Below are 15,616 nucleotides of genomic sequence, written 5' to 3'. Positions count from 1 at the left end.
GCTTAAACTTAACTTTACAACATTTTCAGATGTCAGGAAACTTCAAACTCCACCTTAAACTACAGAAGCTTTTCTACAACGTGCAATATGTCTCTCAGACAGACCTACACTATATCTGCTACTAAGTCTGTTAGATCAGTGCATACAGATCAAACACTTTTTTCGGCAAGTTATTTCAAACCTACACGTGTCTTCTGAGTTTTATATAGAATGTTGATGATGGTAAAATGGTGAAAAATCTGAAAAAATAGATGTGACCTCACAACACAGCATGTACCTATGTGCCTTGTATGTACTTTAAAAATATGCTGTAGGCCAAAAGCTAGTTGTTTAAGCTTTCTGTGAATATGCTTTTAAAGGTGCACGTCTGGTTCCTATCACCACCATTGAGAACATTTCTGACTCTAAGTTTCTCTAGAACAGAGCGTTTCACACCAAACCACTCTGAACGACTCTTTACATTTTCAAAACCTGTGTTCAACTAATAATAGGTGGGAGCAAGAATAAAATAAGAGGTAAAACTAAACTGGGGAAATGCAGATAAAATCTGTTAAATCTGTGAAAATGACATCTACACTGCCATGAGCAGTGAGGTCCTGTCAGGTTCGGACAAATATTTAAAGCTCTACTGCCAAAGACGTATATTCTACTGAGAACAGGCTTATAGAGCTGGAGTAGAGACTGTGCTTGCTTACTTGGGCTGAGCTTTAAAGCTGTGGTCAACGGATTCACAGATGAATATGCCGGTAAAGAAGCAGACAGGCCCTAGCAACACATGAGAGACAAACTGTTCCATTTCATCGCTGACTAATAACCGCTCGCAGCCAGACTGTCTCACAAGTCCATGAACCCAACAGACCGTCTACACCGAGCCACAAGCAGCAGCTTCTGCCATGCTGCATCGGCTCCTGCTGAGCTCGCTCTTCACTGCTGGCTGCTGGGCACAGGAACTGCTCGTGGTCTTTTCTGAGTTTGGCTCTCTAATTCAAGGCAGCAGTTTTGACCAACAAGCACTGGTGCTGCTCACAATCACGAAATTATGGCTGACAATTAATTGCCATGTTAATATTTGTGATTAATGGGCTCCAGAGACTAAGAAACCATCTAAGAGTTGGCTCCATCATCAAGAGATCAGGAGTTTGGTCCCTAGTGATGCTATAGCCGTCCGTGGCCAGGAGTCCAAGAGAGCACAGTTGTCCTCGCTCTCTCTGGGTGGGCAGGATGGCCCCCCGTCCCCTCTATTACTCTGGTCAGCGCAGGTGTCTGTTAGCTGACATAACAGAACTGGCGGTTAGCGTTTTCCTCAGCGTGCGTTCAGCTGTCCATCGGCGTTGCATTGGTGACAGTTGGAAAAAAATGCTGTGGAGCTTCACAGGACTAATAGGAAGCCTGTGCTAGCTTTCACGTGGTGGTATCGTGTGGTTGGGGGAGTCCTAACTAGTGGGTGGAATTTAATAAAACTAAATTGGCACACTGACCTGTACCCAACAACTATATCAGTGTGCAGCAGCGTACAGAGAAGCAGTTAGCCTAACAGCTAACTTAACTACCTACAATTGGTGTCAACCCCAAGTATGGTTCACTTCATATTCCAGATAGGTGGAGGTTCTTACCCCAGGTATGAGTGGATTTATATCCCAGATAGAGGGGGGGTTTACCCCAGGTAGCAGGGGGATCTTAAACCAGGTAGTGAGGGTTCTCACCCCATGGAAGAGGGAGGATCTTACCCCAGGTAGGTAGGGTTCTTACACCAGGAAGGTGGAGGTTCTTACCCCAGGTATGGGTGACTTCACATCCCAAATGGGGGGGGGGTCGACGTGACCACATGGTATGAGCTCAAAATAATTCTTTGTTTCGGCCAAAAAGGTGTAATTTTGCTTAAAAAAAGATTTTCCGTTTGAAGTATACTGCTGGCCTACGTCTCCTTTAGAGAACTCTCTTTATCTCCAGCACCAAACACACTTGAGTCTGACTACTGCACTAATTAACACCCTGCAAATTACCAAAGAAAACAGACACAGATGTGTCAAAGCAGTTAAAGCCATAAACAAGAGGGATATGTAGATGAAAAACAAGTGTGAAGGCACATTCTATCTTTCTTTACTTTTACATAAGTGTTTGATTTTCTAAAGATGTAGTACGACATTTTATGATAAAACATTACACTGGACAGAATAATTCAGTGCTTTTGACTGTAATTTTTTCACTTGTACTGTTTTGTTCAAAGCATCTGCCGATGTGAAACAAGTTATCAGAATATCTGCCTGGCCTTTTATTACAGTTGACAACATTATTACATCTTTTTATTACATATATACTGTTTATGCAAATGTACTAAAATCACTTTTAAATAGCTATATGCATGTGCAATATTTATGATAAAACAGTAATTCAAAATGAAAATAAACTGTCCACATAATGTTCAGTGTGTATCATTATCATACAGGACTATATGCAGTCAGAACTAGAGTTGTGAACCCTGCTGTAGAACATCAAGGCTTTTACCAGTAGCTGAGACATCCACCTTATTCCTGCACCCCATGATGCTTTGAGTCACTTATGAAGTTCTGCCGAAGCGTAAACACACACTGAATGTTTATAACATCCTAACATGGTAAAATAAACATGGGAATAAATAAAAATGTCAATAATCTTTATTGTTGGGATGCTCAAATACTTACATATAGAACCTGTTCTGTGTCAACATGAAAATGGAATATACTGCACTGTATCGCATAATCATCATGAACATCATTACATAACAGCACTTAATGAGGAAACCTAATTTATCAGCAGCTTCTGTTTATAAACACTATCTGCGATAATATTAACTTATGCTAGTGCACATATGAAATTTTCCATTATGTAGCAGCTTTAAGCTAGCCGTGTTCATTTTTTCCCCCTACAATGAGTTTGGTACTACACTGCTGAAATCTACACACAGACTGTTGAGAAACGAGGCTTGTAATAGACACTCAGGTAACTTTTTTCCTCTGTATGTTTGAGTTTTATAGGGAATCCTTCAAGAAATATTTTAGCTTAAAGCCACACATAATGAAGTCTGTGACTATAAACGTGTATTCACAAGAATATATTTCCTTCTCTGTGCTGGGTGGGACATGAGTTTTCATCTTTCTGATGGAGAAAAAGTTCTCTGTGAGAGGGCAGTCGGAGTTTGTGAAAGCAGAGCTGATCTGCTTTGCTAAAAAACTGCAACGTGTTTGACAGTCGCAGGGATGGTGTGTTAAACTGTCTACTACAGTGTTGCTGTGCATGCTAATATCACAGTATGCTGAATTACTGAATACTGGCACATGTCTACTGTATTCACAAATAATAAACTAATAAATAATAAAGTACTGATGAACATGATACTGCAGGGCTCCAGACTAACTAACTAACTAACTATTTATTACTATTTTCTTTTATCATTTTTCATCTTAAAACCTAAAATCTTACATGGACGCGTCCACCTATCAAAAAACGGCTGCATGCTCGTGGGATTTCAGCAAGAGCACAAAACGTGACAGCAGCTGAGCTGAGCTAAACTCGTAATGAAAAAACAGCTGAGAAAAAAGAGCTAGAATTAAATTCAACACAGCCTACATGACAGCACGTGAAGAACTACGCTTCACCAAATTTATCTCCCAAATCTCAGACTTGAAGTGTCGAAGATGTATGACATTATATATGACAAGAAATAGGCACAGTGGAAGCCAAGCCAGAGATACTTAAATCAAAGAGCTGATCTAAGGTGTGATTGACTGATTGATTGATTGATTTGCATATTATTACTTGGTACTTAAAAAAGTTATTGGGGACAGATGTTTTTCTTTTAGGAGCCAGTAGCTGGATAACTGTTTTTCCAATGGCACTGGCATATATAAACATTTTTACCAATTTATCAGAAAATATACTTTTATTTTATTTTTCAACATCATTTGAGCATCTCAGCCATCTTTTACATCTTGTGAAAATTTCAAAATGAAATGTAAAGTAAAGAATAAAATCGCTTTACATAAATTTCTATTATAGGTTAACAATGTTTTTGTCCTCTACTATTAAGTCATTATTATTAAGATGCTTTTTTTTTGGACAGGGATGATGTATATTATTCACACATACAGATAAAATATGTGTATGCAGATGGTAAAGTTTTAAAACTAGAATGCCAGTTGGGAGCTGCTAAGGCAACATATTGGACTCTCACTCTCACTGTGGAGTTGGAATGTTTATAGCTGGTATTTCTCTATTTCAACAGAAGATAGCAGAACAGCATCATCAGTGACCTCAATAAGAGGTCAGAAAAAATGATCTGAATGGTCTGAAAATTAACAAGTGCGTGTTCATGTGATGATTAAACACCAGGCTCTGATGAGTAATACAGGAATTGCCAAAGTCAATTTTCCACAGCATGGTAGCGGCTCAACTCTACACACATAATAAAGATTCTTTCAGTGTTTCTATATAGAGCTATCTACAGCACATTATTCATCAATTTGAAGAACACTTTCATGATGCAAAGATCTCTTTAATCATGCAAAGGGTTCTTTGTGTGATCACAGTTCTATATGGAACCATTTTCTTAAACTAAAGAACCCTTGAAGAACCATGATTTTTTAGTGTATACTCTCCCCTACTCCCTTTTGGTACCAGCTATGTTGTTTTTCACTATGGAGCCTCTTCAATGTAGCTGCTCATCATAGTCACGCTACACGAAGCTGTAGTGATGTGAAGGAGATAAATGTTGTTCAGAAGAGGCTGATGACAGCGAGAAACAGAAAAGCTTGGGACAAACTACATGAGAATTCATGCGATAAGACCGTTCTGGCTGCTCAAAGGCGACAGAGGAGGATATGGTAACCTGGCAGCTTTAACATTTGCATATGTGTTTAGGGTGATAGTGATGATTCTTTCCCACCAATCAGCAGTCTGCAGTTTTTCCATGTCGCCTTTTGGTAGCAGCTTGGAACCTCGACAGAGGTGATACCAAAAATAGCACTAGGTACCAGGTTTGCCAAATGGAGAACCAAAAAAGGCGAGTAGAGTTGAGCTGGTACCATGCAGTGGAAAAGCAGCTTAAGCTCAGAGAAAAGCACTGACTCTTAAAAAACGAAACATCATGACTATCATGTTGGGAAACTTTATTAAAATCAACAGTGTTTTTGCACTTCTTACATAATTCTAGGCATTTAATAAAAAAAGAGCTCTTGGGAGTTTTACACTTTATAAATGTACTGAGATTACTAATATTACTGATATTGCTGGGATTAGGTGGGCAATATGGCGAAAATATGATATTGTGACACTTGCAGAAATTTTAACGACACACAATGTGTCACGATATTTATTTTTTTGGATACCTGATCAGTTGGAACAGAGAAAAAAAAACCCCAGCAGAGCTATGTTTAAAAAAATAAAATGAAAGAAATCAGTGAACACATTGTTTTTATTCAGTATTCGGCACTAAATCCAGTAATTTTTTCTCTCTTTATAATGAAACATGCAGTTGGACAGTTTCTACAAGTACTGATGATATACACCGTATGTTAAGAAAAGCATATTCTATTGTATTGCGACACCATTTATCACAATAATGATATATATTGTCATATTGCCCATATAGTTGTTATCAACTGTACTGTAATTCAACAGTTTATTCTGACAAAGTATTTATTATATTATATTTATTATATATATGTATTTATTTATCATTCTGACAGTATTTTATCATAATAGTAACAGTAACATGACTTTAAAATAAAAGCAATTTTTCAAAATTCCTCCATAATTGAGTGTGTGAGGTGTAAACAGAGTGATTCAGAGTGGTTTAGTGTGAAATGATTCAGATTTCTTTACAGTGGTGGTGATAGTAACCAGTGATCGCCATAATTACCACATGAATACAGACATTTTATTTACTATCCAAAACCACCAGTGAACCTATACATGTCTTCGAAGTTTCTTTTGGAACGTTGATTATGGGAAAATAGTGGAAAATCTGAAATAATACGTTTTCTTTGGGGACTATTTTGCCTCAGCATCTATCCCTTCACTTTGAATGGAATGTTAAAATACCTTTTAGATCAAAAAAGTTCTTAAAGCTATCATAACACAATGTCTCAAACATCAGACAGTTTTCCATAACCATGTCATGTAATAACTTTCTGTGAGGGAGCTTTTAGAGGTGGACGTCTGGTTCCTATCACCACCACTGTAAACAATTCTGACTCAGTAAGTTTCTCTGGAACAGAGCGTTTCACACCAAACCACTCTGAACAACTCTGTTTACATCTTAAGCATTTAATTGTGCAGGAACCTGAGTTCCATGAAACATGCTTATAAGCAAAGTTCTATTATCGTTATTAACATTTTTATTATTATTATTATTAATACTTCTATAACAGTCTTTATATAATACAGGCTCTATTTTGTGTGTTCCAATTTTTTAAATCTCAGAAAAACTAAATATCACAATACATGTTGTGTATCATAAAAATAGTCTTTAAGTATTGTGATACAATATTTTTGCCATATCACCCACTCCTATATAGAGAAATTGGTCAGAGAGTAGCACTTTTGCTGATGCACTAAAGCCTTCTAAAAAACCAATAAATTAAATAATCTGTGCTGCATCCATTATATAGTTTATACACCTAAATGCATGAACTGTGCAGAAATTTTGAAAAATCTGTGGAATTGCCCTTTAAAACACACTGTGTGCTGGGTTTAAAGAAGCAGCTAATGTACTGTACAGTAGTACTTCGCCCGCACAGACAGGGTCAGTAGTGTGAGCAATGCCAGTGGGCTATCATTACGTTCTGCTCCAGCGCACAAACACACACACGATCCAGCGGCACTCTGGAGTCTGAAGGTTCCCAATACTCATGACTCACTGGAAGTGGGTGGGCCGTTTCCTTGACATTTTTAAAACACACTTAGGAGAGGGCTCATTTCCGCATGCTCCAAAAAGAGCAATGATGAGTAAAATTTAAAGTTTTTCTTTGCCTAGTCACATGACAGAGATCACACAGAGGTTTGAATGGATCATTTCCAGGATGAGTTTTACACTCAGTGATATGGTCATACTTTACGTTGGTCAAAAAAATGGCTTGGTGTGAAACGCTCCATTCTAGAGAAACTTACTGAGTCATAACTGTTCACAGTGGTGGTGATACGAACCAGATGTCCACCTCTAAAAGCTCCCTCACAGAAAGTTATTACATGAAATGGTTATGAATACACTGCCTGATGTCTGAGATATTGCTGAATGATAGTTTTGAGAAATTAAAATCCATTCATGGTGAAGAGATACATGCAGAGGCAAAATAGTCCCCAAAGAAAACTTATTATTTCAGATTTTCCACTATTTTCCCATAATCAACATTCCACATAAAAGCTCAGAAGACACCTGTAGGTTCACTGGTGGTTTTGGATAGTAAATAAAATGTCTATATTTGTGTTGTATTCATGGCGACCCCTGGTTCCCATCACCACCACTGTAAAGAAATCTGAACCATTTCACACCAAATCACTCTAAATCACTCTGTTTACATCTCACCCTTAAATACACACAAATTTTGATTTAGGAAATTTCCCTTTTAAACATTTAAAGCTGACTCACTGCTCTTTACTCTCAATGCTGCTGACAAAAGTTATTTGCTATATATCAAACAAAGCAAAAGACTGTTGATTTTTATTCAGCTTTTATTCCTGAGATATGATCCTGCGGCTGTAATACAGAAACTTCTTAAGTCTGAAATCTTATCTTAGTCACAATGACAACTTTAGTTAGGACTGAATTTAGGACAGAAGCTATTCAGAACAACTGTTCCTAACTTCATAATCTTATTCTAACTCTTTAAATCTTATTCTAACTCAATCTTTTTCTAATTCCAGCACTTCAGCACTTTTCTTGTACATCAGTAATGGTAGCTGCCCGGCTAACTAGCTTGATTACTTTGATACACATGGTTTGCACATATGGTCAGTTGCTAGGTAAGAGATATGGCAGTTGATTGTCGACTTTGATCGAGTAAGTTAAGATTTCTTAACTTGAAATAAGATAAGATGCTGTAAGATAAGACAAGATTCCTAAATTAAGATCAGATTTGCTTCTGTAATATGAAATTGTGAAAAATCTTATCTTGACCTGTCAGATCTTAAGTTAAGACAAAAGAAAGTTTCTGTAATACGGCCCCTGGTCCTGTGTGTGCCCTGTGGTTTAGAGGGTGGGGTCTGATGGACATACCTGATGGCCGTGCAGCGTGTAGAGAAGCCTGCCCTCCACCAGGTCCAGGATCTTCAGCGTGGAGTCGTTGGAGGCTGTTATGAGGTAGTTCCCAGAAGGATGGAAGGAGAGCGAGTTCACCACCGCGCTGTGCACTGCAAAGGTCACACCAAAAACATGAACTACCCCATACAGCACTCAAGGTTCTCCACACAGAAACAACAATGTATTAGTGCTGACTGCCTGACAGACACACTGTGGCACTGCTTTTCAGTTCGGCAATATATTATATCCATAAAACAGCAGTGTTCCTGTTGCCAAGTGTTTTATTTTTAGTTTTTAATTCTGTTCTGTGTTCTCTACTTAACTACAGTGAGTGGTATTTACTGGGAGCTAAAAAAAAAAGAAAAAAAAAAAAAAAAATAAATAAATAAATATATATATATATATATATATATATATATATATATATATATATATATATGTGTGTGTGTGTGTGTGTGTACATATGGACATGTATTTTTATACATTTGAAATTCATTTCAAATACAGTACAGTCCATGCTGAAATACATTCCAAACACTAAAATGTATTTCAGAATATTTTGCCATATTAACCAAATATATTTTAAAATACACTGTTTTTAAAATGTAAGGGGCAATATTACACATAGACAAAAATAAATGTATGTAAAGGTGTTTATTAAATCCATTTGAAAATGTATGAAAACAGTCAAAATCCTGTCTAATGCACTTCACTGTTTGAAATGAATTTGTATTCCAGTAACTTAATTTTAAGTATTAGCAAATGAACCTTTAATATGACAAAAGCAAGTGTTGTAAGTATTGATACTCAGTTATGTTATGAAAATGCAGTTATGATTTGATATCTTATTTATTTGAAATACATTGTGTGTGAGTGTCTTACTGCATACGTACATGGTTAATGTAAAGTACAATGCAGATCACAGAAGTCAGAACAGTTTAGTTACATCTGTAACCTTTATTAAACTACACACAACTTAACAAATATAATAACAAAAATGAATCAATGCTTTTTTCAAAGATATATTTAAGAAACAGATTTTTTGCCATTTTCATACATTGCAAAAAATGTATTTTTTCTTATGACACAATACTACATAAGATTATCTTTGGTGTAATTTAAAGAGAAGAAAATAGGACAACAGAACCCTTTACTAATGATAACTTATTCATGTCAACCTACTTCCTGGTAAAACTTATAATAATGACAGACCTCTACAAATAGCAACATATTCTTTATCTAGTGATTTGTTAATGCTAGTTAATAATTATGTAATTGTTCCTTGTTGATCAATAAGTGCTACAATTTGAATTGCTAAGTGACATACAAACATTAAAGTTCTGTAAATGCTTTTCGAACATTTGTTTATTATTTGAAGACCACTCAAATATGTGTTTTTTAATGGTTAACTTTGATTATTTGGGTTACTATAGTTATACAGACTGATACTTGTATTAAACGTGTTGTTATAGCGCTTCACATTTCCCCCCTAAAACAGAGAGTTTCTGTGATTAGTGGGCGCTGAGCAGCAATTTAGTCTTGTACATTCTCAGATGAGTTTGAAACCATTAACTAAAATATGCTAATAAGAGGTTTACAACGTAGCATCTGTAAACTTACAGCTACATAACATGCCTGAGCTAACATAACCTTAAACTGCGCAGTAAGTAAACAGATTATGTTAGTATTTATAATTACATTATATTCCACATTTATCTAATGAACTGTTAATATGTTGTAGAGCTGTTCTAGTAGCAGGTAAGATTCTACTGCAGTAGCTTAGCATGCTACAGCTTCACCACCACAGCACATAATCATTCAACTCACTGAGGCTTTAATGATGCAATTTTAGAGAATAAAGTCTCAAAAGTGAACAAGTAAATCTGTGTTTTTGTGTGTTAAGATGTTAAGTTAGTTTAAGCTACTATTGCTTCAATGTCTCCGTTAGCACTGGAAGCTAGTGCTAGCTTAACGAGAAGGCCAAATGACCAGCGGGTCAAGCCATTAACATCAGAGGCTAATATAAGCTTTGTGAAAGCTAAACCAGCAGTTCTACATTGATGCTACACTGAGGCATGTTTACTTGTGCTTCAATGTCCTAGCACGGGAAGCTAGCATTAGCAAAGCAAGAAGGCTAAACCAGCAGCAGTTCTGGCTCACTGATGCTGTACTGGGGCATGTTTAGAGAATAAAGACTCAAATCTAAGCAAGTAAATCTACGATTCTGTGTGTGGAGCTGGTAGCTTAGGCTATGTTTGCTTCAGTATCTTTTGTTAGAACTGGAAGCTAGAGTTAGCTTAGTAAGAAGGCTAAAACACCAGCAGTTCTGGTTTACTGACACTACACTGAGGCGAGCTAAGAGAACAAAGACTCAAACCTGAGCAAGTAAATCTGTGTTTTTGGTGTTGAGTTGTTAGTTGAAGCTACTGTTGCTTCAACATCCCTGTTAGCACTGAAAGCTAGTGTTAGCTTAGCGAGAAAGCCTAAAGACCAGCGGTTCTGGCTAACTGATGCTGCACTGACACAAATTTAAAGAAAGACTCAAATCTGAGCGAGTAAATTAGTGTTTGTGTGGAGCTGTTGGCATCAGCTATTTTTAATTTAGGTCCTCATTAGCATCAGAGGCTAACGTAAGCTTAGTGAAAGCTAAACCAGCGGTTCTACATTGATGCTACACTGAAGCATGTGTAGAGAATAAAGACTCAAATCTGAGCGAGTAAATCTGCGTTTTTGGGTATGAAGCCATTAGTTTAAGCTACTTGTGCTTCAGTGTCCTCGTTAGCACTGAAAGCTAGCATTAGCACAGCGAGAAGGCTAAACCAACAGCAGTTCTGGTTCACTGATGCTGCAATGAGACGGGTTTAGAGAATAAAGTCTCAAATCTGAGCGAGTAACATTAAGTCTGCGTTTTTGTGTGTGGAGCTGTTAGCATAAGCTGCTTTTGCTTTAATAAGCTCGTTAGAACTGGAAGCTAACGCTAGTTTAGCAAGAAGACTAAACCAGCAGCAGTTCTGGCGCGCTAGCGCTGCACTGAGGCAAGTTTAGAGGATAAAGACTCAAATCTTAGTGAAACTGAGCAAAAGAAAAGCAGAATATTTCTAATGATTAAAGTTACAGTGGGCTCAGAAACAGCAGGGAGGCATTTGCAATTTGCATAATCAAGCACATTCATAGATCTTCATATTCAAAAAGAGCGTAGATGTTTAGGCATGTTCCTGATTCATTTCGGGGCCTCAAATTCTGATTTCAGGAGTTCTTTAAAGACGCACACTCCACTTTCAGTGAAATTTTAAAATGCCAAGCAGTCAGTAGGAAGAAAAAGTGAACCCTTGAGTTGTCAAAAGATCAGACTGTCTGTTACTTTAGCTGTTCTTTACTGCAGCACAGAAGGGCAAGTGACAGAACTAAAATGTTAACTACTTTCCAGAAACGGCTGACGCTTTGATCATTATTTGTATGAGTTCTTGATGCGCTGAGCTGCACAGGTAGCCAGAGAAGACAAAAGCTGTGCGCTCACCGTACGGCTGGAAGGGTAATTACAGCCACTAGAGTCTAAGCATGAGTCAGGCTGGCTGCCTTTTGTCCGATTGCTCCGATCAATCCTCCTAACAGAACCCTTTGTTCCTCACCTTTTCAATGGTCATGATTTGGACACATGCCAAGCTGATGACACTGCATAAGCGGCCTTATGTTCGATCCCCCAACTCAAATTTCTAATCCATTTATATCAATTCGGGCATGAATGCAACTTGGTATCATATTGATCGCAGTGCTTAATGGCTTTCTAAGCAATAACACTGTGAGCAGAGGCCTCGGTAATGTAAGGTCAGTCAATGGGTTTGGATGTTTGACATTTTGCACTGAAATTCACTAATGATACCTTTGCAATACACGGATGAATTTACTGATGCTTCACAAAACACAAAGCCTTCTACTCCTCTCAGAAACGGATTTCATGAGAAATCTATGAAATTAAACAGATCGAATGAATACAAATATAGCATGAAAAGTCGCTTACTGGCATTTTAGATTCCTGCTCATCAGTGCCAGGCGATACATCATCAATACTGGTACACTATAAACACTGACACAATGTAAATTTGCTTGTCAATTTCAGTAATATATTTAGAAATGTGTTTGACAGATAATAAACAATATATATAAAAATATAACCAATAAAACAGCACTTTACTTGTAGTCAGTTTTAGCTAAGTGTTAACTTATTAACTTAATTAAAAGGGGGGCTCATTAACATTATCAACATAAGCGTATTAACAAAAGTAATGATAACTTTTATATCCTAAGAAACCATGAAACATTTGGAAATGGCTGTTATATTGACGGTAATCAGTATTGCATGGCCTCTCTGCCAGCCCTTCAAAACCTCCATCTCCTACTTTCCTATCAACTCTATCACGAGCGCCCTGATGGAAAAAGGTATGGTAAAGCTCCATTCAGACTCACCTTGGTAATGCTGTAGAAGTTTGTTGGTGCGGATATCCCACACTTTGACGGTATTGTCTGTACTACCAGCTGCTATGCAGGTACCACTGGGGTGGAAGTCAGCATAATTCACATATCTGAAAATGACAACAATCAGATGTTTTTGTAAATGAAAACAGCTCCAATCCACTTTATTAAAGACACACAGCTTTTATTTACACTCAGTTGTCCACCTACTTCTACAATGGCAAGAAAAAGAATGAACCCTTTGGAACAATAAAGTTTTCTTCCTAAAATGGCCAAAAAACGTAACCTGTCCTTAAAGTAACAAATATAGACACAATGTGCTATAGCTAATAACACACAAACAACTATAATATTTCATGTCTTTAATGTGCATACTACCTAAAACATTCACAGTGCTGGTGGAAAAAGTAAGTGAACCCTTGGATTTAACAGCTGGTCGAACGTCCTTGGGCAGCAATAACCTCAAGCAAGTGCTTCTGAAGCTGCAGATCAGACCTGTACAACGTTCAAGAGGAATCCTGTACCATCATTCCTTACAGCCCTTTTTATCGCAGAAGTATTACTCCATCTGTGAAGAGGGAGGACTGTTTTGTTCTGTTAGCTTTGCTGACTGCACAGACACCGGTTATTTCAACAGCTGCGCTAGCGTTAGGCACCAGAATGTAACTGCTGCACCATTTAAGGTGAAATGAATATATACATATACATATTTTGTCATTTTTTGTGTGAAAATTTCATGATGAATGGAGGAAAAAAAACAGAAAGAAATTACGTGGACAAACATCTAGTTACATCGGCTTACATTAAAAGTTTGTTTTTTCCTTCTACTGTAAAGTCATCATTTTGGCGCTCCAAGGTTTTGTTTTCTGACAGCAGTCATATAAATATAAATAATATAAAAACAATAATTAAAATAAATAAGATCAACTATGTTGTAGTGCACTTCTAACTTAGACCAAAGCAAATGAGATGAGTTTGGACTTTTAGGGAGGGGCGAAAGCATGCCGTAAAGGAAAGGGGTGAACTGAATTTAAGACAAATTGAGAGCATCACTGCGAAGCTGAATCACTGAAGGAATCATTTTGTCTCGATCATTCTGTTTTCATAATTGTAGGAAGCCTAAATCACCTCCCAGCCCTAAATTAGCCTATAGTCTTGATGGTGAGACAGAAACGGGTGAAGTCTATCCCTAAACTGACCAGCGATAAAGGATAAGAAGACGGCCAACATAAAATTTGCTTGACAACAGAGGCACTTTAGTGTCTAACTGTACACTACAGTGTTCATGAAATGAAAAGGTATTAAAGTACTGGAAACGTTCGTCATGTTCAGTACAGAACTGTAGATCCCCTACCCGCCATGTTCACAGAATGAGTAAATGCATTCTCTGCTGTTCTTGTCCCAGATCTTCACCGTTCTGTCGTCACTTGCAGATACAATTAATCGGCCATCTGGCGAAAACCTGTAAGTAATCAGAGGTCAGGAACCAAATATACTCAACAGAAAATCTAAACATTCTGTATAACTCAGGCAGAATGATGTTTTATAAGGACAAGCATCTCGGAAAATCAGGTTACATTTTCTGGGAATGTGTTAGTGCAGTGGTTCCCTAACTGATGACGATGGGGGTATGTAAAAAATTTTACACTTAATTTATCCTTAACTTCATTCCAGCCGTGAAATTACAGATACTTCCCCGATACGGATGACACGAACAGCGCTGCAGCTCTGCAATCCACTCACCAACTGCTGAATAAGAGAACCTCATTGAAACTGATCTCAGAATACGGAGTTTAATCTAAAGACAGTGCCAGATTTCTGGATAGCAGCTCTGGCGTATATGCATGACTGATGAGTGAGTGGGATATTTATAACATCCAGTACATGACAAATGTGTGCTCTAAAGCAGGGGTTCTCAATCTTTTCCTCCCCAAGGCCCACCTGTGCATAACTACAAAGCATAGTGGCCCACAAAAACTAAAATCATCGTTTTTAAATGCAGCTTTATTTTTCTTTTCTTAAATGCTGACACTGAAAACCTGAAAATTAAGGCCTGAAAAAGATCAGATCATCCATTCCAGTTGTCAGTAGGTTTGCAAAATTTGCAAGTATGTTAAAAAACATAAAACGAGTTTTAAAAAAAAAACAATGGTTGTAGTGATGACAAAAAGTGACAAAAAATGGGAAAAGAAAAAAAGAATAGAAATGTATGATGTAGATGTGGAATGATTTGGAGCTGAAGTCCATTGCGTTTTCACTGAAAATACTACTGTTAACTGTTAACTACTAGTAACTGTTTGGTCTTAATATGTTTCTTTAGTTTTGAGTGTTTTTGTGATTAATTTAAAATAAACCTCACTCCACTCAACAGGATTTTGAATTAGCATTGTCACAATTAATAATAATGATAAATCTTACTTGATATCTACTTCTTTGTCATTGGTTAACCAGTTTGAGGTTAACCACTCAGGTCACTGATGCTCGGCCAAATACACGCTCCATGATCCATGAGTTAAAAATCAAACGCAACTTTTCGCTATTATTTCATGTCTATCGTTTTTAACAGCAGCTCATGCTGAGAGTCTGTAGTTTAAAGAATCAATCGTTAAAACTACTGCAACGTTTTTATATGTATGTCTCTATTAATATTTATATTGGTTATACTGTGCAAACGTTTCATTTACAGATTTTTAATTATTAAGTTCATCTTTTTCCCACTTTTGTTTTTTGACTTGACAGTGACATTGCCGGCCCACTATTTTATTATATTATACTGCCTCCCTCTGAGCACAGGCCCGCGGACCTCTAGAGGGTGCTTCATGGTCCACTGGTGGTCCGCAGCCCACAGGTTGGGAAACCCTGCTCTAAAGA

The 15,616-nt window shown here is 37.3% G+C and overlaps 1 protein-coding gene across 1 annotated transcript in view; it reads right to left on the bottom strand.

The window, feature by feature from the left end:
• poc1a (POC1 centriolar protein A) overlaps positions 1-15,616 on the bottom strand; it is a 93,250-nt gene that overhangs the window by 65,269 nt on the left and 12,365 nt on the right. Inside the window, exons 5-7 of the mRNA XM_036560606.1 lie at positions 14,100-14,207; positions 12,740-12,855; positions 8,252-8,385 (exon numbers count right to left, since the gene is read on the bottom strand). Coding sequence (XP_036416499.1) covers positions 8,252-8,385; positions 12,740-12,855; positions 14,100-14,207 — 358 coding nt within the window. The remainder of the gene's footprint in view (positions 1-8,251; positions 8,386-12,739; positions 12,856-14,099; positions 14,208-15,616) is intronic.

The sequence above is a fragment of the Colossoma macropomum genome, unplaced genomic scaffold, assembly GCF_904425465.1.
Source record: "Colossoma macropomum unplaced genomic scaffold, Colossoma_macropomum, whole genome shotgun sequence".
Classification (NCBI taxonomy): Eukaryota; Metazoa; Chordata; class Actinopteri; order Characiformes; family Serrasalmidae; genus Colossoma; species Colossoma macropomum.
Note: the sequence above shows the minus strand (reverse complement) of the source record. Positions and strands in the feature narration are given on the sequence as shown.